At 45.7% G+C, this 22,500-nt stretch overlaps 2 protein-coding genes across 3 annotated transcripts in view; both read left to right on the plus strand.

The window, feature by feature from the left end:
• LOC126574761 (AF4/FMR2 family member lilli) overlaps nt 1-3,602 on the plus strand; it is a 65,496-nt gene extending 61,894 nt beyond the window's left edge. For both annotated transcript variants that reach the window (XM_050235116.1, XM_050235117.1), the window contains exons 10-11: nt 682-900; nt 994-3,602. In XM_050235116.1, coding sequence (XP_050091073.1) covers nt 682-900; nt 994-1,101 — 327 coding nt within the window. In that variant the 3' untranslated portion in view covers nt 1,102-3,602. The remainder of the gene's footprint in view (nt 1-681; nt 901-993) is intronic.
• Nucleotides 3,603-18,034: 14,432 nt separating this feature from the next.
• Nucleotides 18,035-19,816, plus strand: LOC126576138 (G-protein coupled receptor Mth2-like). Its single transcript, XM_050237280.1, has 5 exons — nt 18,035-18,460; nt 18,537-18,675; nt 18,783-19,365; nt 19,435-19,635; nt 19,706-19,816. The coding sequence occupies exons 1-5, from the start codon at nt 18,035-18,037 to the stop codon at nt 19,716-19,718; spliced, it is 1,362 nt and encodes a 453-aa protein (XP_050093237.1). The 3' UTR covers nt 19,719-19,816.
• Nucleotides 19,817-22,500: the final 2,684 nt, after the last annotated feature.

Consider the following 22,500-nt stretch of genomic DNA (forward strand, 5'->3'; position numbering starts at 1 on the left):
AAGCCGCGATAAGGATAACGTGGAGGCTTCCGTGTCCGAAACCTGCCCTGTGGCCTATGGTACCGTTGACCATCGTGCGAGTGATTTGAGGCGAAGGATAGAAGAGAGAATAAAGAACCACCAATAATTGCCCAGTGATGGACGAATGCAGTAACAGTCGATGCCTCTTGCTAGTCCTGTAAGCTGCTGATGAGTTCAAAGTATTGGACATTATTAAGCATTAAGGAAATATTCTCTTTAGAAGAAATTCGAATCTTTTACATGAATTTATTTGAATCTCTACATTAAATCCTGCCACTGTACTCTCGGCATCATCGAGTTACGTCCTGGTTGTCCTGGCCCCTCAGTAACAGTGCATTTGGTCCCCACTGTCACGCCATGATCGGCCAAACGTCACGTGACGGCGTCGCGGTTTTACGATAAAACGAAATCCATTATCTAATTTGTCGATCTAATAAATTGTGTCCACCCTGCCATCAGCCAGGACGGAATGGGCTACAGCACCACAATCGCTCGCTAGCATAGAAACAAGGGCCCACTGCCCCAAGGAGTGGCCCTCGGCGCCAGTAGCACTAATCTACGGGCCCATACTTTAATCACGTCAATGGCTCACTCACTAATCCGCTTCTTCCCGGCGTTTCTTTTTTGTTTCGTTTTTTGTTTTCGCTTCGCTTCGAACAGGAACCGCAATCACAGCCGCAGCTATCCAGCTCACCGGAGCTCACAGGTCTACAGGGAGCGTCCTCGAACGAGGACATCTCGTCGCTGACCGATGGCCACACGGCTCCGCTGAAGGCTCCGGCGGACACTGGGCCCCCGCTGACCAATGGGTTTCCGGGCGATGAACCAACGCTGAAGGGTGAAACGACGCGTGCCTGCATCATGACGGCCGTCAGTATAGTAAGTAGCACCATCGCCCCCACCCCGCGTCCAGCCACGAGCTCGTCCTCATTTTGCTTTCGTTCGTTCTTGCTTCACGATTCCTTTTTACAGGACACAAAATCCAACCCCGGTGCCACGGTCACGGCACTCAAAATGGTGTCTTCCTCGATGGGACTGGCACTTACCAATGGGGCCGCGGTAGCGGCCGTCACTCAGTAAGCAGCACCAGCAGCAGCAGCAGCTTCGCATCCGTTACGCCGTAGGTTATCGCGCTTTTTTTAATCTATTCACCATATCTGTCCCTCCACCCCTTCATAGAGCGCTAGTCGTCGTTTGTGATGTTACCTTTTAAACCCCCGATTTCCTCGATTTTCTCGATCGTTTGTTTGTTGACCGTTTGGTCGTCCCATTGTTTCAACCCTCACTAAGGGGGTTTTATATGGCAGAGGGAGAGGTAGTTAGCTATGGTTTCGTTTGTATATTAATTTCCTGTTCCTTTCTCCGTTTTAAAGCTATTTATCCAACAAAAATATCTTTTAGACAAAGAAAAACGGAAACAATGAAACAAACAAACAACAAAAGTAAACCGCAACAACAACAACACATCAAACGTTCTTCTAATCAAGGGAAACGAATAGTATTCTATAGTATCGTAGATAGTAAGGGAATCCAGCGTTCGTGTCCGCGGCGACACAAACGGTGCGGAACACGATACAAACCTAGTCCCCTTAGGCTTAGGCTCTCCTTTCCTCCGCCTCTGGTGCGCCGTTTTGCATATTTTGCGTGGTGCGAATGAACGTGCACCGAAAAAAACAGAAAGAAGAAAAAAGAAACATGTAAATTGCACCACAACGAAAGCGCTTCCTGGGAAAAGAAACCCGGCAACCCTCCGCTCCGGTGGTGGGGGCTGCCACCGACCGGCTATGAATACAAAACAATGAGAGCTTACGGTTATGATTTATGTTATTTATGTGTATGTGTGAGTGCATCTGTGTGGCTGGATTGTTCGTGGTCGCACTCTCGTTATCGCGTTTCGCGTTAAAACTCCTCCGTGGAGTTAACAGTGTAAATATAAGGACATCGTGCCGGATCATGTGACAGAACAGAGAGCGCGGACGAGAAGGACACGCGACCCTTGGACAGGCTTGGTAGCTAGGATTTGACTAAAAGGATCACCGGGAAGGTTCCGTCGCATCGCTTGATCCTCACTCACGCGAATCACACGGCGACGGTTGATCCAATTCATTTCACGACGAGGGTGATCCACTGTACATATCAAACCGATCCCCGAAGATCTTCGCGAAGCTATAGAGCACGTAGGAAGGGTTCGTTCGTAATCAAAAATACAGCAAAAAGGCAAATACTAACTCATATATTAATGTGTAATCCAAAGGGACAGTAGGCACGAGTCACGTTCACGTTCCGTTCTTCGTTAGGTTCGTTCCGTATTTGTCGCCCGTTTTCTCGTGTCCTGTTTTTTTGGAGCCAGGCCACACCGCACCGATACTTTCTGCGCACCACAAACTGTTACTGTTTTCCCTGTCTCTTGTGTGGATTTGTTTTGCCAGTTGCTAGCCAGGTTTATCGCGTTCTACAGTTCGTAGCTGTCGTCAGTTCATGCCAGCATCCCGGGGCTGGGCTTAGTTTATTCCAATAATGATTAGCATTTGAGTTAAGCAGCAGCAAACCCCCAACACACTTACACGAAACTACGAATTTATTACGCTGCTCGTATCACTCGACTCTACTTTTACAAACGCGATACGCGGCTCGAGCTGGATTGGTGAAGCACTCGATTGATCAATCTCGACCGAATTATGTTGTGCGATTATGTTACGCCTCTGTCGCTCGGTTATCGTGCTTGTGATTTCAGTGTAACGCGTTTGACCACCACCAACACCCATCACTCCTAACAGCCCCTATCTCTAATCTAATGACTTAGGCACAGTTAATGTTGCTCCGTTATCGCACTGCTCGAAAGCGTGTACCCTAAGTACCTTTAACCCCTGGGGGATGGAAAATAAACAAACCGACCCCTGATAGCATTATGCAAAGTCCGTTGGTAATTGCGGTCGACCGATGCGCTCGGTGTTGGTGTGTAAGCACGTCGGTTGCACTCGACGCTACTAACCGCCACTTCCATGATTTACTAATTGGGCTGGCCCGAGCCCCCCTTCAGTCACATACAGTATGTTACCAGAACGGGGAAGCTGGAAGTGTGGATTGAAGAAGAAAAAAATCAAACCAAATGACCGCGCCAGTTGGGCCATATCTCTGGCAGCTACGCGTGACATTATCTGCCGCCGATGCTCCATTACTCAGATCCCTAATCGAGTATTTATGCCAGCGCAGCGATCCACGGTGGCGAGGATAACGAGAGAAGTGATGGAGAAGCACATGGATTATGAGCCGCCCGGGTGGGGGAGTCGAATGCGTCGATTAGATTGTTTTTATCAGTTTAAAAACGGGAAAACTGCGGCGGTTTTTTGGGGAAACATCGTACAAGGCGATGAACCACGCTTTTCTAGTATCCATTGAGGTGTCAGACCTTAGCCACCTTCTAAATTCCTTTTCGACGAAAGGAAGTAAATAACCATACGGTAATGAAAGCGAATAAAAAGGGACAACAAATATGTGAAAGTAAGACAGTAACTATACATAACTATAAATATAAATGAATCCATATATATATTGTCAATATGATATTGGAGCGATGGAGAGAAGGATAAAGGATATTAAATATAACAATAAGAACAACAACACAGCTGCACGGATTGTTTGAAGCCCCGTCCCGTTGTTTTTTTTTTAATTTCTGCTAAACAAATTATGCTTTTTCCAAAAGTGAATATCACATTTCAACGGTCAAAACACGATGACTAAAATCAAAGAAAGTTTCCTATCATACCTTTTGACCCTTCACTGCAAACTCGAAAGAAAGTCAAATGATGAACTCTTGGGATCAAACTCGCTCTAATCGAGCCACATACACATGGCAACCAAACGGTTCGGCTGTTTCCACTCCAGTCCTTTTTCGAAAGAACAACACGAGAAACACCCTCGGTGCACGATCCGAACCGAGACGCTGCCATAGCTCTATCGTCGAAAGCCAACGGAAAGATTATCCTGTTGCTGGTGGTAGCGCCTGGCTGGGCTCATAATAATGTATCGTCATTTTCGGCTCGTCACTTTCTTGAAAGCGAACTTCGCTCAACTTACCCGGAAGCGTCCAGCAGCAACAGCAGCCTGCAGCAGAGCCGAGGAGCGGGAGGTGAAAGTTTTATCGATAACCGTAGGTGCCCGTAGGTGGTGGATCCGGATGAGGTTGGTTGTTGATTGGCATCGGAAGGCGTCCACCCACACACACTCACATGCTAGGCAACACAATAGTGCAAAGGGAAGGGGAAAAGGGGCGACAGGGGAAGGTGGATAATAGTGAAAAGCACTTATCATCGCCATCATCAGCTTGTTTTCTTCCGTTCGTCCTATCGTACCGGCTTTGCGACCGCCTCACCAATCGATAGAAAACGAAAGACGAAAGCTCCAAAGTGTTGAAACGGCGAGGTTCTGGTCGGATCAGGTCAGATGGTTGATGATGCCGATGAGGTGCGTTCGTGAGACCGTTCGTGAAAGAATGTCTTCATTTTTTATCCTCTTCTACGGAACTCTGCGCAAAGCTTAAAGTTTGTGGTGTTTTTTCGGGTCGGTTTTGTTTAAAGGGAGATATTTCCGACTGCACCACAGGATCAATCAGCAACATCCTTTCAATGAATTGTCACAATTTATAGAAAACAATCAATCAACCCCCGGCACGGGAGCTCATGAGTAAAATGCGCTGAAAGCATCCCATTTCCCCCCAGAATGCGCCACGCTCGAACGATCGACAAATTGAAAAGCGTGATGCCGTGCGTACATCATTAACATTAAACCATAATTTTTGCCACACTTCAACACACGCTCAACACCAACAGCTGTCACTCAATTAACGGTGACACAGCAAAGTGGCCCACCAGTGGCGCTACCGTGGAACGCGGACTGACAAAGTGCAACAAAACCGACCAACGAAAAAACAGAAACAATTCCCTCAACGCGGCCAACCGACAGGATAGTGGGTAGGGGAGTCACCTCCGCCTCCAGGATGCTTGCGAGCAAACCAACCGACAGTCTATCGTGTACCCGGAACGTAGTGCAACAGAGTAGCAAACATCGTGGCAGATTTCCCGAAAAACGTGCAGAGCACATCATCAGGAACCAGTGAACAACTGCGCAACAGCAGCAGCAACAGCAGCACCGAATCATGCCGACGATAATGATGTGTGCAGCGTAATTAATGGTTTAAAGTTTATTAAAAATTATCATAAATTTTGTTTAATTGGATTGAACCGCTGGCAACGCTGGGAGCGCTTGGGTGTGTACCGTGGCATTCCCGTGGTAGAGCACAATTCTCTACAATCCGGTTGGGATCGTTGGTTTGGTCGCGATTGTTAGCAACGAGTATTATTATCGCGCACGTATCGCGCGCTAGTGCATGCTATTTCAATACTAGCTGTGAAACAACAGAGAATTCCCTTTTTTATTGTGATGCTGAGGTTGATTTAAATTGTGTTTCTGGATCAATGATATAGCATCTGTTTAGACAGTAAAATCGCTTTTCCGCTACAAAGGGTCTCGATTCTCGTATTCGCGGTTGGTATTTTAATAGGAGCTTTGCTGGAACCGTTCCTGCGCGAACTCAATATTCCAACTCACAGAACAATATCTAACAACAGGAACAGGTCAGGAGCATCCATTTGAGAAATTTTTACAAAAGGAATAGAGTCAGATCCAAATTGGTGGAAAATTTCAATTCCAGCGAAATGGTTCGTCCACAAAACTAATACTCAATTGATGCTGCAGCTCATTCCAGTGGTTTTCGTTAGCGGAAAATAGTCACTTAGTCAGTCATTTTCTGGTTTATGCGTCAACAACGTCAGTATTAAGCGGATAAAACGATTTAAGACGAGTTTAATTGTTGGACACATGACCATTTTAAGCTGCTGATACATTTGCAAGCCCTTCCTACGAAAGACGTTTATTTTATTTCATGCAGTAATGATTGCTAGACACTTAAATAACATGCTTTTGATTGTACATTCAAGTAAAATAAACATAAAAAGCAGAGTGCTTTAAAGTATAGTGCTTTGGTTTAATACATTTTTCTTTTGCATAAAATCCCGAATTAATTCCTAGACGAGATTCGCATAAATATGGGAACACAAATTCAAAAAAAGATAAGTTTTGTTTCTATTTTTTGGAAAGCTTTACCCTTTCTAATTTGAATCTCTATTCACTGTCCCGGAATGGATTTACGGTCGAATACGAAAGCAACCAAACCAAACGCCTGGGAATCGAATGCGACTCCACAGGTGGAAGACGCGTCTTCTTCCAGGGATTTCCAGTTCATTCGCTGCTTCCGTTGGCCCCACTTGGCTCCAATCGAATCATCGAAAGCCAGAGCATTGCTTTAGATCCTTTGCAAAGCTATCATTCCATTGCAACCGATCCAGCCGAGGACGTTTACCCCAACGAACGCCCTAGGTGGGCAACAAGGTGCCCATCGCAACCTGACCCGACAACCGAAAGATAGTAGATCTTTTTGTGTGTCTTGGAGACCCCACTTTAGCCCCAGCACACCGTCATGGGCGTCTGTTGATGAAGCCAGCCAACCAACCGATAGCACCGCACGCCCCCCCCCCCCCCCCACCGGATACCAGCCCTCTCCCTCAGTCTCTCTCGAGTGCCGCCATGATCAAAGACATAATGATAAGAAAATATTTTCGTTGACAGTACAAAGGCTGGCCAGTTACACCGAAAAACGCGAGCAGCACGCCAAAAAAGAAAGAAAGTACAGCCACTCTGACGTCTCGGCTGACTCGACGCCACGCATAAACACAGAAGGAAAGTCCCTTCCGCTCCAGCCGCACCGGAACAAGCCAGAGGTTCTCTCCTGGGGCTGGCAGCAAACCAGAAATTGGCCCACTGGTCCCCTTCCAGAGCGCGTACATGAACGTGACATGTTCGTAATTGGCTCGGTTGGCGGTGAAGACGTCCGCAGATCAAACCATCGCTTGCCCCCAGCTCCTTCCATGCTCTGGCTGTCGCCTGCAAACAACCTGCGAGAGCTGGCACACGCAGGTTCAGCGCAGGTTAATGGTGTCGTTAACTGTTAAACTGTGTGTTCCTCTCGAAACAACTGTCTATTTAATGACCACTACGTCCGTGTTCGCGTGTTCTGCTCCCTGGTGCCGCAGAGTGTCCCTGAGTGGTAGATCCCTGGTAAGGAAATGACGGAAAATTATGAAAAATCCATCATCCTTCCAAAAACCGTCCACGCAATGATCGGTGAAAGGTCAAGTGAAGAGGAGAGTGGCGGAAGGGAGGTGTAGAGGGTAGGTAGCGAGTCGAAAGGGCAAACAAATGGTCATCCATTAGTCTTCGATGGTGGCCGTGGCCAAAGGAGGTGGAAATTAATGGATTTCATAAATTCGCTAAATGCTACCAGATGCTTGATGGTTGATGGTGGACGTCGTGACGCCGTGACTTTGACGACGACAACGGCCAATGCGAGTGGCCACGATTACACTACAAAATTGATGATTTCTTGTCGTTCACCATTTGGAAGCGAAACGTAGAAACATTCAAGGGGCAGATAATTTGTATAAGATGGTATTTCAGGCACCCAATCTTGGATCTAGGAACACTTCTAACTCGTTAACACGTCTATTCAGAAATGTTTCCTTCAAATTGGACGCCATTATTTTGCATAACTAAAGTATCGTGTATTCATATTCTAAAGAAGCATCAAACAAATGAATCACTAACATCTCGCTGGTTGTCCTGAAGTTGTAACGAATTTCCCTTAAACTAATGATACACCCCTTCAGCGATTTATTAACACGATGCACACACTTTAACACACAAATACGTTACATTTTTACATACAACATATGCACGCACTGAGCGCATGTTTCCAACATAAACCGCTTAAACGTTCCTGTACTGCATGTACTACCCGTCCTGCCCGTCACATTGTCACCATCTATCGACTGTTAGTACTCGCGGTGGTTCACAGATTAGCACAGCACAATACCAACGAACGAACAGAGGAGCTCGGTAACAGCCTCGGGCCCTCTGGCGATGAAAAGGTTGAACACGTAGCTAAGCATACAAATTGGGAAACCGAACCCTGGCTTACGGGCTTTCCTTTCCCACTCCATCAGCAATCAGCGGGAGGCTGTTACCGAGCCACTCGCCAAAGGCTGGTTAATGAGTCAGAAAATCACCAAAACAGAGGTTACCCTCTCATTAGCACACCCGACGACCGTCCTGACCGAGGCTGGGGGAGGGCAAGTAGCAAACACATAAACGGGTGGCCGTTATCGAGTTCCCTCCGGGCTAACGTGACCAAGTGGATAAGCCTCCAACAGACGGGCGAGTGTAACGAGTCACCAGCACACAAAACCACAAAACCAACCGACGCACATTGTAAGTGCACGGTGATTAGAGGGTTTTAATTGGCGGCCATCACTTTTTTCGACTTTTTCTTTTTTTTTATAAGCAACATTAATGTCCCCTGACGATGCTCAGAATCGTTGTCGTTAGCTGTGGATTCGTTGGGTTACCTTGTTCCATCACGGTGCGCAATTTGTTATGACAGATGGAAAGCGTCATCTTCATTCGTCTCTTGGGAAGACCACTCCACCGTTTCTAAACTTTGCGCGGGGGAAAAAGGGAAAACAATTTGCAAAATCATTCGCGAAGGATTTTGCCAGGATTAATCCTTCATTTCAATGGTCAAAGTGCCGCCCCGGACCCAGGTCCGATACCAACCGGAACGTGTTCGGATGAAATGATTTAATTGCTGCCCTTTAAATAATAAATGACCATTTGTGCGAGGCCCCCGGGATTCCGGCCGGGAACCGGAAAACCTGATTTCGTTATCGTGTTACCGTTGCAGACCTCCATTGCTGCTCTTTTTCCGGTCCGCAATCGGATGGCTAATGGAATCGGTTGGAAGGTAGGGTAGGGAATGCCTGTCAGCTCCTACCGGAAGCATCAAACGTTCATTTTCAAGCCCTTTACTTCAGGTTCAGCGTTGGATTTAAATGGATTTTATTGTAGTTCTGACGAGGGAAATTGCAGAGCATTGCAACAATGGCCTAGTAATAGTTTTTCGAAGGTAAACCTGAGGCAGCATTATTGGAGGAATTTGCATTCGAAAGATTATTCTTTTGCTTTATTTGATTTCGTTGTAAATGCTGTGTTCAATAGACGACCTGTGCAGTGCTCTACAATCAAAAGGTGACTTAAAAATGTTAAATGCCAGTCTTACAGTTCATCTTTGAAGAGATTCCTCTCAATTACGATTAAAAAATAATTGTTGTTAGCTTGAACTGTGATCTGTGCCTTTTTTGTGCGGAAGTAGATCCCAGAGAGATTGAATTCCAATGTTTTAACAGTGATTACATTTGATATTTACATTCTGAGAAATCTCTGAGTGATGCTTCTTGTTGGTTCTAATTGTTCTTATCAATCTTTGGTTGAGTGCTTCAATAAAAAGAAACTAAACATCTCCTATGCACACAATGATCTGAAGTAAATTAACGACAACGACATCCAATTGAGCAAATAATGATAAGCACTCATCCATTAGCAAGTTTCTTTATCAATTCACCGTGTCTTTAGTAGTATCAGAAATAATTACATCTTCCTTCTGTTTCGTCTTATTGCTTCACATTGCTCTCTATGACCTAGCGTGGTGCCATCCTGTCCTTTTCTTTCCATTTAATGATCTGCGCACACTGCACAAATTGGCTGCGACTTTTCATCAGCAAATTACTCACATTCCACTGCATCGCACCAACTGAAGTGGTTAATTTGATTGCTTCATCTCAGCGGGCGAGGATGCCGCATGCTGCTACTGCTTCTACTCCTGCTGATGCTTGCTTTGATCGAACTGAAAATAGAAAAACCTTGCTTTTAACGATCATCAGTAACTTGGCCTGCTCGGTGTCGAGGCGAAGGGAAAATGCCTTTTCCGTCACATCCCGGAACATCCCGGAGAGTGAACCCTCAACCGCTCCATCAAACGGTTGCATAAACTGGCAATAATCATCATTTTGGTGTGGATGGATCGTCCGGAGATGTACGACGATATCAACAGCTAACGTACCGCCACCGCTGGATGCTGGCTGGGGCGCTCGTGCGGTGGTCGAGAGCAAACATCGCTTGTTGGATGCTTGTTTACCACGTGAGGTGGGGTGGGAGGAGGATGCACACAAATACACACCCAATCTCTCTCTGTGTCGTATCGGCGTACACTTTTCAGCGGCACCACATTTCATCTTTTTACGATCGCAGGTTGACACTTTATGACTTTATTACTCCCTTGCCCGTGCGGTGGATTCCCATTTGACAGGGAGAGGGGAGAAGAAGAAGAGTGACTGGTGGAACTGTGTTTTCCGCTTGTGTTCCACCGCCAGTCCTGTCAGTTGGACTGCTCTCTATCTCTCTGTTGGACTGTCTTTATCGATGAAAAATTACTCGATTTTTTTGCCCCACTCTCTCTCTCTCTCTCCCTTCTGGGGAAGCAGGAAGGACGATTCGATGCAAGGGGCATCCCGATAAGCAATATAATATTTTTTCCGCAACGAACAGCACACGGGAAGTACCTACCTCCTCAAGAAAACCAAGCAAACAGTGAAATGATGGGACTCGTGGGAATCGGAAACCGGACCACCATTTGCGCGGCCAAATGGCAAAAGGCGTACCTTGCACACGTGTCACACATGCACGGCCCATTTTGTTGAACACCAGAACGACCGTAAGGTGTGTGTTTTTTTTTTTACTTGGGGGGCCAACACTTTTGGAACCCAATTCTGAATGATTTTTTTCATTTATTCGATCGATCGTTGGCGCTGGGCAGGGTCTTCCCAGGGGTGGCATAAAAACTTTCCTTACCCGCGCTGTTATTAATTGACTCTCGTGGCCTCGAGGCCTCGCTGGCTAGTTGTCCCCAGAGAAACAAGGAAAACGGAGGAAGCTTTCAGCAGAACTCATCCCGAGAAGTTGCAAAGAAACTTTCAGCGCTCGATCTGTGAGAGCTGTCCGGGAAATGGAATGATACGGGGAAATTGATGGCCATTATGCGATCATCCAGCGACCGGATGGTTTTGGACTTTCGGGAAGAACGGGGGATGCTGTGACCGTTTCTACCATCCAGGAATCATGCTGCTTTTCCGCGACTTTCACGCCACTAATGGTAAGAGAGAGTAAACCGAAAGAAACGAACGTTGCCCGAAAGAACACTAATTATTATGCTGCAAATGTTTTCTAGCCGAGACGCAGCTCCTTCCTTGCAAATTCCGCTTAGCTCATTAGCGGCCGGGCCGAACGAAGTTGGAACAAATTATTCATCCAAAATAAATGGTGAAATTATCATACTTTACGCCGAACGACGTCAAGACAAGTTATTCTGATCGCGTGCAGCATCAGCAGACACTCCTTTCAGTGCTAGGTCAGATCAGGAGAGCGCTGATGGTGGTCAGTTGACCGAATGGAGCGCACGTGGCGTGTTTAAGTCTGTCGCGTTTTCAACCCACTGCACACGCCAAGCCAGTGGCCAAATGACACTTGTTTTTAGAGCCCAACGACACAACAAAACGAACAACGAAGTTGCTTCCTCTTCTAGATGCTCATTTTTAAATCCTGAACATAAAATATGCTATCCTCGCCGTCGTTTTTCTTTCCGCTCATTTTTTGCCAATCCAATTGGCATTCCAATTTGGCCACCGGAGGGGTCAACCAAAGTCATTCATCAGCTCTCGCCGCACAAAGTCGCTGGTCGCGAGGGGCCAATGACTTGACGATGAGAATCGACCACGGAACGACTGTTGTTACAGCGTTGTGCCCCATGCCGGTAGGAACTTTAATGTAATTGTTTTGCTTTTTCGAACTCAATCAAAATTTTCCCCCTCTTTCCACCTCCGATAAGAAGTCATTTTACTTCCCACAACGAAACCTCCCAATGTTTTTCCTGTTCCCCGGTTTCACGCAAAATGGAAGTAGATGTTAAAACATTCATTTTCATGCCAACCAGCCATCTAGCTGCTGCAGAAGCAGCATCTTGGGCCAGCATCTCTACTGGTGGAGGTGGAAAAGATGTTTTTAAAAAAAACAAGTTTAAAGTTCGCAGCAAAAACCAACACACACACCAAACACCAATCTTGGGGAACAATCTGACGGAGAAGACGAAGAGAAAAATGGGATGAAAAGAAGAAGGAGAAAAACGCTCACACCAAGCGCAGGAAAATTTTCACCCAACTTGCACGCACCTTCTGTGCGAATCGATGCTCCTTCGTGATGGTACTGATGTTGTCTTTGCCTTCTCTCGGTTTCTCACACTCTTCCGCCCAGTCCCAACAACTGGCACGGTGGGAAAAAGCAAAGTTTACCCAGCGCGCCCGCGACGACCTTCGCCGGATTGTGCGATCGTGAAGGAGCCAAACGCCAAGATCACGGAAGGAGCAAACCGAAAACAGAAGTAGAAGGAAGAGGAGGAGAAGGAGCCCAATGTTTCACAAACTTTTGAATTTTCATTTTCAATTCCACTACAAATGAGGCGCACGGACTTGGGAAGAACAGAGAGGAGAGTGGCCTGTGGCTAGGTGGAAAACAATGTTGAGAAAATGCTTCACTTGCTTCTGCTGTCTTCTTTTTTTTTTGTGGGAGTGCCGGAGACTCGTTGAGGACTTTCCTGCGTTTTTTTCTGCTTTCGTTGGTGTCAAACAGTTTTTTGGCTGTGATGATGCTCCATCCAGTGCCGGCATTTGAAATCGGTATTCTTTTTTTCGGCCTTTTTCCTTCGTTGCCTTCAGTCACATCCTTCTTCGGGTGCGTTAGTGGCTGCGAGTACGGTTCCGGAGGGGGCAAATGGAGTTATAAGATCGGGGTCAAAACTTTTCGTATTACGCCGGTCAAATTGGGGCACTTTATTGCATGGGCTATGCTAATGATGAAATGATTTCGATTCCAGCTTGTTTTTTATTCGGTTTTTTTTTATGTTGCCACTTTCTAAGCAGCTTTATCCATCCGCAGCGAGCGAATGCGGTGGAGAGGTAGAGATCACGGGGTGGTGCCAAAGTAACTCGATATTTTCATGCTGCTACTTGGTATCATTGAATTGTATGATAATGGCATTTGATAACGACGAGTGAAACTGGCTGTCCGACAGTTAATCGACAGTTGTTTGATGCTGGTGCACGCCGTCTATCTACGAATGGGATGAGTCTGTATTTAAGAAAGGCTTTCAATTGCGAAGCCAATATTATTATCATTATTTTGTCAGTGCACTAATAAAATTGCTATAAAAAAGTTTGGAAATGATCAAAAATACTTTAGTTACAACGAAAAATGATTAACGAAGAACACCAATCGCAGGCATTCCAACACCCACAACAAACGGAGACTAAATCGTTTCCAAACCTTTAACTAAATTGTTTGTTACTTTCGTCAAAATTTAACAAATTTAACTCAAATTACTTCATAGATCTATTTTTTGAATGGTCTAATTGATGTTCTAGACAACATTTTAAATTTAGCCATGACACATTTTAAATTTAGCTCCACCTTTTACATGTACCTCTTTTATAGATTTTTTGTGTAAAACTTCGTAGAACAGCTTGAAACATCAATCAATCTCTGTTTTGTAAAAATATGAAGCTTCCAAATTCAGTAATTCAACATAAGAAAAGCAATCGACTGTCTGTTACTGTCCTTTTAACAAAACTAATCAACCCCAGAGATCCGAGTTGCAACATTGTTTGCCGAGACTGATCGACACATATGTGATAATATACTCTTGAAAAGCTTCCGAATTTAAAAAAAAACACCTGCTACCTGGCGTCTCCATTAGCTGATGCAATCCATTTAAAGTCTCCCGACTCGCTGTTGTTGGCTTGATTGATTTGCGACACATACACCTATATCCACACAGTGAGACAAGATAGTCCTCACGAAGCACACCTGCAACAGTTCCCAAACCAAAACGAGCGTATCAAAAGCTAGTTTATCATACTTACAGTACTCAGTCCGGGCCAGCCACTTGGCTTCACTACTTTGCACAGCCGGCAACTTCGAAAAAGCGAACTCCCAACAGTCTGTCTATCGAACTGTCTCTCTTTCTCCTGTTACAAAAGACAGCATGGAAACCGGCCGAAGGGAGGCACGGTAGCGAACCCAAATGGCATTGCCCCGCTTCGATTGGTCTGATAGAATGAGGTTTTCGTGCTTGGCAGACATTGAAAGCGAGCGCTTCACACACCATGCATGTGCTCCAAGCGACCAACCGAAACTTCATCTTCTCCATCCCGATCTCCCCCTGCGATGATGACTTCATATCGTTTCCCGTTCAGTTCCGTTGCCATTTGGCGTCGCTCTTCTCTTCTTACATTTGTGGTTGCTAATAAGCGAAGCGAAGCCATGGGGCGACCGACGTTGTATGGACGGTGTCGCAGTGAAAACGTGCCCGAATATGTTACCAATGTATGATGGCACCAGATGAATCGCTAGATGATTCCAGGATGGTAAGGGTGGGCACATCAAAGAAAAAAAAGACATCACGCGGTGCTCGCTGGTGCTATACTGTTGCAGATAATTTCTTAATGCAGCTGCAACGACGAGGACGCTCTGCGTGATCCCGTGCCACTGTAATGGAGCTGCTGGCTAAAGGAAGTCTCCCTGTTTTATGACCAGCCATCATCGTCAGCAACCGAGCGCTTTTAGGGTGACCATCTGTGAGTTGTGCGCCAAAAAAATGAGAAGCTTGTGTAAAAAATGAATGAAACAGACGAGAGATCACTCTTGGCCACACGCTACACTCGTGGACGCGTCAACGTAACCACCACCATCGTGACCATTCTCGCATTAACACCGACCATAAAATATGCACTAATGTGGCCGTGGCTCCTGTCCTGTCACGGCGTTGATCTATGTGGTGCGCTTGCGAAGCTAACAGCAGCAGGGGAGCTGAAATTGAAGTTGAACCCGTCTATTACACTCCTAACCTCGTGGTCACTCTGCCAGTTCAAACAGCTTGATCCTGTTTACGCGCAAACAAGCCACCGCTAATCAGCCGGCCAGGGTTTTATTTATCCCCATCATTTAGTGTGGCCAACCGGGAGTGTTCGTACCGGGCGAGAACGATGAGCATCACCGATTGGTGACGCACGCCGGAACACACGTGCATCTGACGCGTTGTGATCCGTGGCACAGACACGGCAAGCATAGCCTCCAGACATGGCCACGGCACAGCACAGCACAGCAATGGTCAATGGCCGACTCTATCGCCTCCCGGATATACAGAACTAGGCCTGACTCGGGTTGTCGGTAACGTCGTTTGCGTTTCATTTAATTTAAAGGATACCAAGGTGCACCATCGAGGCGCAGGCATAGGTCGTTGCACCAAACGATACGATCCGACGGTCCAACGGCACCGGTGGAACACATTGATGCAGTTTCATTATGACGCATATTTTGCACTTCATTTGGCACGTTGCCTGCGCCACACAGGGTGCCTGGGAGCGTGCGCTTTTCTCAGTGCCTTGGGCCACTAACTCAGCGGAACGATCCGTCTGCTACCGGATCAGCGACCCGGTTATTGATTTTTCACTTATCTTAATAGAAAATTATGAACCCCTTTCCTCTTCCGATGGAATGATTGCATGCTGATTGTTTGATGTTTCTAAGGATCCGATCCGGATTGCAAAGCGTTTATTGCGCTGTGCTTGATTGCATTGAGAGGAAGGTTCGAATTTGGGTTTTGACCACCAAGAGCAACACCAGCAACCACCCTTTACATGGACAAACAACATTCACCGACAACAATAGCGCATATCGTGAGCAGCAAGCAAAACATTCCTCTGCACGACTGTTTCATCATTGGCTCGATGATAGCAAAGTAATAAATGCGCGTCAAACGCGATCAATAAACAGCAAACGGCAAATGGCAGATGGTGGAATGAAATAAAAGGATCTGTTTCATCGTGAGGTGGGGATGGCAATTGGAAAACCGATATCATAAAGAGCGCAGGTAAAACAATAACGACGGAGAAAGATCAACACTGGAATGGTTTGCAGAGAATTAAAACCAAAACGGGAAAAAAACTGGTGGAACTCCCTTCCTCTCTATTTGCTAAATCCCCTCACAATGGCCCACCTGGGGGAGTAAATATTGACCAAAAAGGGAGCAGCGCAGCATCCCCAAAGTCAGGTGTGAACTCCGAAGCGTTATTTAAAAGCTTCACCCCCTGATTGCCACCAAAAGGGAAACATTTTAATTCTCTCCAACGTCACTCCGCCCTTGTCACCTTCCACCGAATCCTCCTGAAATGCCGTGTGAATCCGTGCAGTAATAATAGCAATCGAGCACGGTTTATCTCTTTTCGACCGCTTGGTGCTGCTGGGAATTTTTGGGAGAATAACTGTGGCACTCGCGCGGTATGCAAAGGTACTGACACCATTCTTTCGGAGCTTCATAAAAACGGCCAAACAACCCCCTCAGCGGGCGCTGGTGTGAAGCTGACAGAGATAATAAAGTGTAAATCCATGAACCACCCTCCACGGAGTCATTACAACGTACAGCGCGTTCCCGAAGTCTCTTGATAAGCAAGAAGCGAGTGTTGTGCTTCTCGATTGATTCGTTTACGAGTGAATTTGCGGTTCCAAAGGGCTCTTTTACGTATGAATTGAAAGCAATGCGTGTGTTTGCAAATGACGTCGACAGTGAACCGGCATAGCATTAGCAAACATGAGTTAATTCAACCCCCTAGACACCCACGATTCCATGATGACCATGCCACGGTTTCAAGGTCACAAGTGGACGTTAATTGCAAATCAAATGATAAAATTGTAATTAATATTTTATGGCCCTCAAATGGTGAGCGTTCCATGCGTGTTTTTGGCTCTCGGAGCAACGCTCGCATGGCAGGCTGCTAATTGACTGAAATTGCTCACCATCCGGTTGGACATCCGTCAATCAGCGTTTGATTTTGTTCGAAATTCAATTATTGCACCTTTTCTGCGGGTTGAAGGGGGGGCTGGGAGGAGGTGTGGAGTGGGATAGTCCATCACAAGCGTCACGCGTCATGATTGCTCGGATTGCGCTTTTTCCGGCTGGCCTTACCCGCTGGCTGCAGCCGCTAGATGATAATTCGATTTTTGCAATCACATTTGGTTCGAATTATGAGCGATAGCATGGGTGACGATGGGGCATATGTGTGGCACCATGCTGGGGATCACAGTTCGGGGGTCGGTCAGGGTCAGTAAATGTAGGCAGCAGCTGGCCCATTGCTTGATGGTTTATTAATTGCGATTGAGTTTTCAAATAACAGCTAAAAAATCTAATCGCTCGTTGTAACTCAAGTCATTAGATAACGTACCGATTGTAGGTATAGCAGATGCTCTCGTGGTCGTGGCATTGTATTTTGTAATGGTTACGTCTACATTACATCAACAAACTCACCATCCATTTGGGATAGTTTGGCAGTGGCAGTACTCTATTATGCTTTGGCTAGGAGGTTAAAATTAATTTGAATCCCGCGTTGTTGCGGATAGTGAGCATAACTCCACGCCGAGAACAACAACAAAACAAAAGTGGCAAAGTGGTGCAGCTGCCGGTCCAAATCGCGATCATTGGCGAGAGTTGCTGACCACCATCGGCAGGCACGACCACCGCAATGAGAGCGAGAGCGATACAACATAAATATTATTTCTCTTGCAAAGAACGAGAGCAAATGGAGGAAGAAGGAAAGATCAGTACATTTGACTGATAGATGAACAGTTGACTGATAGGCCGAGCCGGCCACAAACCGTAGCTCGTAAATGAATCCATTTAGAACGCGAGACTTACGAATCCGTTATTTTGGGAATCCCGTGACATCCCGCGATAGGGAGCAAGAGAGAAAGTGCGTTGAGACATATGGTTTTACTGCGGCATTCAGTTTGTTAGTGATCGTCGCCTTGCAGAGTTGTCGGAAAAGATCGTCTGTAAAGTGCTTCTGCGATTCGACTCACTGCCGAACAGAAAGTATAGGAAGTGTTTCGTTTAACTATTGTGGAAATGGTGTACACGTTACACTTAAGAGTGAGTTTGTGGAAATGGTTTGTGGTGCTGCTTTCATTGAGCTTGCAAGCAAATGCAATGGAGGAATTATGTTCCGAAGAAGAATCAGTAGACATCTCCAAAGGAACAATCGATGCAGATGGAAATATCGACTACGATGGAGTGCACTACAGTCCATCTCAGTATTTTCAAGATGAAGATGTGCAGCGGCGAGGTTGCATTTGCCTTGTGCGTCAATGTATATACGTTTGTGAGGCCGAAGAATGGCCGACCGAACTCTATGCCAATGTATCTGATGCGTTCGGTAAAAACAATTCCATACGAAACCTGGCCACAGATACGCGGTATCACTTGCTTTTAGAAGAACCTGCCTGTGGCGGAGCATGGTTGACGCTGGAACAAGATGAAGTCACAATAACAACGGTAAATGCACAGCGGTAGGGTTAAAATTTTAAAAAGTTTAAACCTTAACTATAATTTTGTGAATCCATTTTCCCAGAAAGGAGATTTAAGCTTAAGTGGATATATTTTGAACTATCCCCAATTTTGTATGCAACCAGTGAACGAAATGGGCGAGTTCCTGGCAGCATACTGTGAGCCCGAAATAAACGACTTGTCACATCACATGTATGCCTTTGGTAAGTGCGAAAGATTTTAAGACTTTAAATCGAGATACGTTTGTTAGTAGAAATTGATTACGGAAAAACAAAATTGAGCGTACCGTTTTATTTTGTTTATTTCGAAGGCTTCCTGGTATCGTTACCCTTTCTCGTGGCCACCTTTGTGGTGTATGCTATTCTACCGGAGCTACAGAACGTGTCCGGGAAGTCACTGATGTGTTTTGTAGCAGCACTCGCGGTATCATATTTATTGCTGGGCTTAGCGCGAATGGATATTTACGAGTATCAGTCCAATATGTGTTTGATCTCTGCATATTCATTATACTTTACGTTGATGGCCAGCTTCTTTTGGATCAACATCATGTCCTTCGATATTTGCTGGACATTCGGTGGAAGTTGTGGGCGGACCAGTGAACGGAGAAAGTTTCTGTATTATTCTCTATACGCTTGGGGTGTACCGCTGCTACTTCTTTTGTTGATACTTCTCTTCGATCATACGGAGCTTATAAACTACAATCTACGACCGAACATTGGCGAGGAAGGATGTTTCCTTCAGGAGGAAGGATGTTTCCTAATGCTAGTTATCAGTACGAACATATTCCTTTTGGCTATCACCGCCAAACGCGTTTACCAAAACGATCGCACCAATGTTGTTATGAACAACGACAATTTGGAACACCACGCAACGTTGGAAGAGAATCGCAACAGGTTTGTCTCGGGTAAATAAGTACCAAAACGAGGGTTGTAATATTACTTTTCTGTCTTTGTGATCGATAGGTTTGGATTATATCTGCGCTTGTTCGCCGTCATGGGTGTACTCTGGTCGCTAGAAATAATTAGCTGGTTATTGATTGAAACGAATACACCTTACCCATCCTGGGTAATATACGTTATAGACGGTGTGAACTGTCTTGCAGGCATAGTGATCTTTTTCCTGTTCGTTTGGAAGCAAAACATTAAGAAACTGCTGCACCAAAGGTATGTAAAATAGACGAAGAAACGATATGTGCTGCGTGTCCGATAATATTATTCTTCTTTTTCCTCATAGATTCTGCCGATGAGTAATTACCTCGGAATGCGATCAAATGAACGACTCAGGCAATGTACAATCGATAGCATAAACCAATCAATCTTCGTTCTCGCTCCTCGGAAGCCGGCTCAAGCACAAATGAAACATTTGACCATAGCTTGATTAAGTAGTCCCAAAATATTTACAAATAGCTAGCGATTTTTTAAATCTAGAAATATAACATGATTTCGTTCTCTATTCTTTACGATTTGCCATTCGTTACCCAATTGCTTCACATAAAGAAAGTATTTATTTTTAGGTAATTTTCCTTCATTATTGAACTATATAGCGGTCTAGCACATGACAAACAAATCTACATACTCACTGACTCGTTTGGGATCTGCGACGATGTGATTCTCACATTGATGTTGATAAGAATGGTTTAATGTATTTGGCCTTTTGGTTAATAAGGCCATCAGTGTGTTTATCAGTACGTTGGTGAATCGACACACAGGACTGCTGTGCAACACTGAATCGTAGCTGTTTGGTTGGTACTAGTTAAATAAGTTGGTGTTGGTAGATTTCGCGAGCATGTCATGTTAGCCGCTAATTCACAAATGGTAAGTTTGAATGAATGTTAATTCTACGTCATTTGCTAATCACTATGATTTGGTCAATTTTTTACCAGTCAATTTATTACCGAAAGCAAAGGTTGATGCCGCTTCCTTAACTTCTACAAAACTGTAACAACATGGCTCCAAATTCTTCTCTTTGAATTCCCCACTTTCAAATACCGAACCAGACGGGCATTATTCAATGCAGAATCTTAAACTCCAGTGCATGTAGCCAGGTTTGTCTACTGACTGCTCAGCACAGCGTCGCGAAGCACACAGATCCTAAAAACTAACATAATCTAGCTGGAAATAATATTAAATTAACCTCGCTGGTCCGCAACATTCCGCTGAGCGGTACAACAACGGTCCAAACCAACGCCAAGCGACAGGAAAAGAAAGAAAACAAACGCCACAGTTCCAGTTGCCCAACTGGATGGTGTATCCAACGGCATTGCACTCTAAATGGTCAATCCCGCTGGCTAGACAGGGGAAGGGGACCGGTGGGAATGCTTGGCTGAGGAGATGAGGAGTGGAAAATCCTAACTTTATTTAACCACACCACACACAAACGGCGATACCAAGTGTGCACTCGACAAACAAGGTCAGTGTAGTGTGGCGGCATATGATATGTTAACACAATTGCACACTCATACGCACACAATCTGGTTCAGGAGAAGGTCCTCAGCCACAGAATGGTCGTTGAAAAGGGGGAATGATGGTCAGGAGAGGATCGGCGTTTCACCGCCATGTACTTACCCGGTTTAGTTTATTATTAAAAACATTTGTACTCATAATGCTGCGCCACATCGCGTCTCAGGTCGCGTCTAGCAGCACCGAGAGGAGGAACAGGAGAAGATCGTCCGAATCGTCTGCAGTGAAAAGCGCAAACCAACAAGCGGCAGCTACAATGCTGCAACAAACTTGAGCACCGAGGCGTCCTGCCCGCTTTTCACCGGACTAACCGGCTCCAAAATCATAAAGAAGTTTCCACCCCGCATGACCTGCTGTGTGCACACAGTAGGCCACCCTGACCACCGGAACAACATAAGAAACATAAATCGGTTCCGTCGCCGTCAGACGATCAAAGAATGGAATGGAGGCGCGGCAACAGAATGGAATGGAAGTTGCTCCATTCGCGAAAAGAAAAATATTGAAACGTCCTTTGACTTCTCGCAGCTTTTGCCCTCGTTGTATGTTGCATTTCTGCACCACACACTCGCGGGGTGGCCTTGTTTGCGGGTGCCTATTGCTCCGGTTAAGTGGCCTTTTTCGTCGGGCTCAGTTACCGGCACCCGATACGAGCGTTCACGTTTAATCCGGCATGGAATTGGAAGTAGGTTTTTGGAAAGTTTTTCTCCACCCTTCGCACTCTCTGCTCAGGGCACGAGTCGCGCGGGTTGAATGTTTGTTTATCAGAGGAAGCATAGCGCATAACTTGCTCGCACATAACGGAGCGCGGTCCCGTCTTTTCATCGTGTCACCGTCAGCGTGTGTTGAAGCCACGCGCCAGAGCCGTGTGAGCTGAAGGCAATTCTAAAGAAAACTGCAAATAGCCTCTTACATTTTCGTTTCATTTTGCGCGTAACTGGCGCTCTGGTGGCTAGCAGTAGTAGTAAGTATTCGAGCAAGCGTTCCTTTATTGTTGGTGGGTACGGGTTTCATCAAGGTTTTGACTCACCGCGAAACAGAACCGATGTGTTCTGTGGAAAGAAAATCGATAAACCGTCGGAACCAGCGTTAGCACCAACACGTTGTTTTGCAGGCCTTGCGATGACGATGTGGAACAGACAGTTCCTTCCTGGCGAACCATTGAAGGCTATTGCAGCAAACTATTTTTGCGAGAATGAAATATAAAACCAACCTAAAATAAACGATTCTGAAATAAATAATCGTAACCGGAACGAATACCAAACAAATCATATAGCGACTGACCAAACAAATTGATCAAACCGGTTTTTATTCTATCAACCCTTCTGATCATTATCTGCAGCTTCAAAAGATTAAAAGTAAAATCGATATATCACTAATATGAAGATAATGATCTGAACATCTTTAGTGTCACGCTTGATTTGAACATCGAATGTCATAACATGGTGTGGTCCATGACATTGATCTCCGCGAACGACCACGAACTGAAGGTGTGTTTTCCGTTACATAAGCATGCAGGAAACTAATACAAACGACAAATCACGCCCAACAAGAGACGATCAGCGCGTGGTC

This window comes from Anopheles aquasalis, chromosome 3 (genome assembly GCF_943734665.1).
Source record: "Anopheles aquasalis chromosome 3, idAnoAquaMG_Q_19, whole genome shotgun sequence".
In the NCBI taxonomy this organism is placed as follows: domain Eukaryota; kingdom Metazoa; phylum Arthropoda; class Insecta; order Diptera; family Culicidae; genus Anopheles; species Anopheles aquasalis.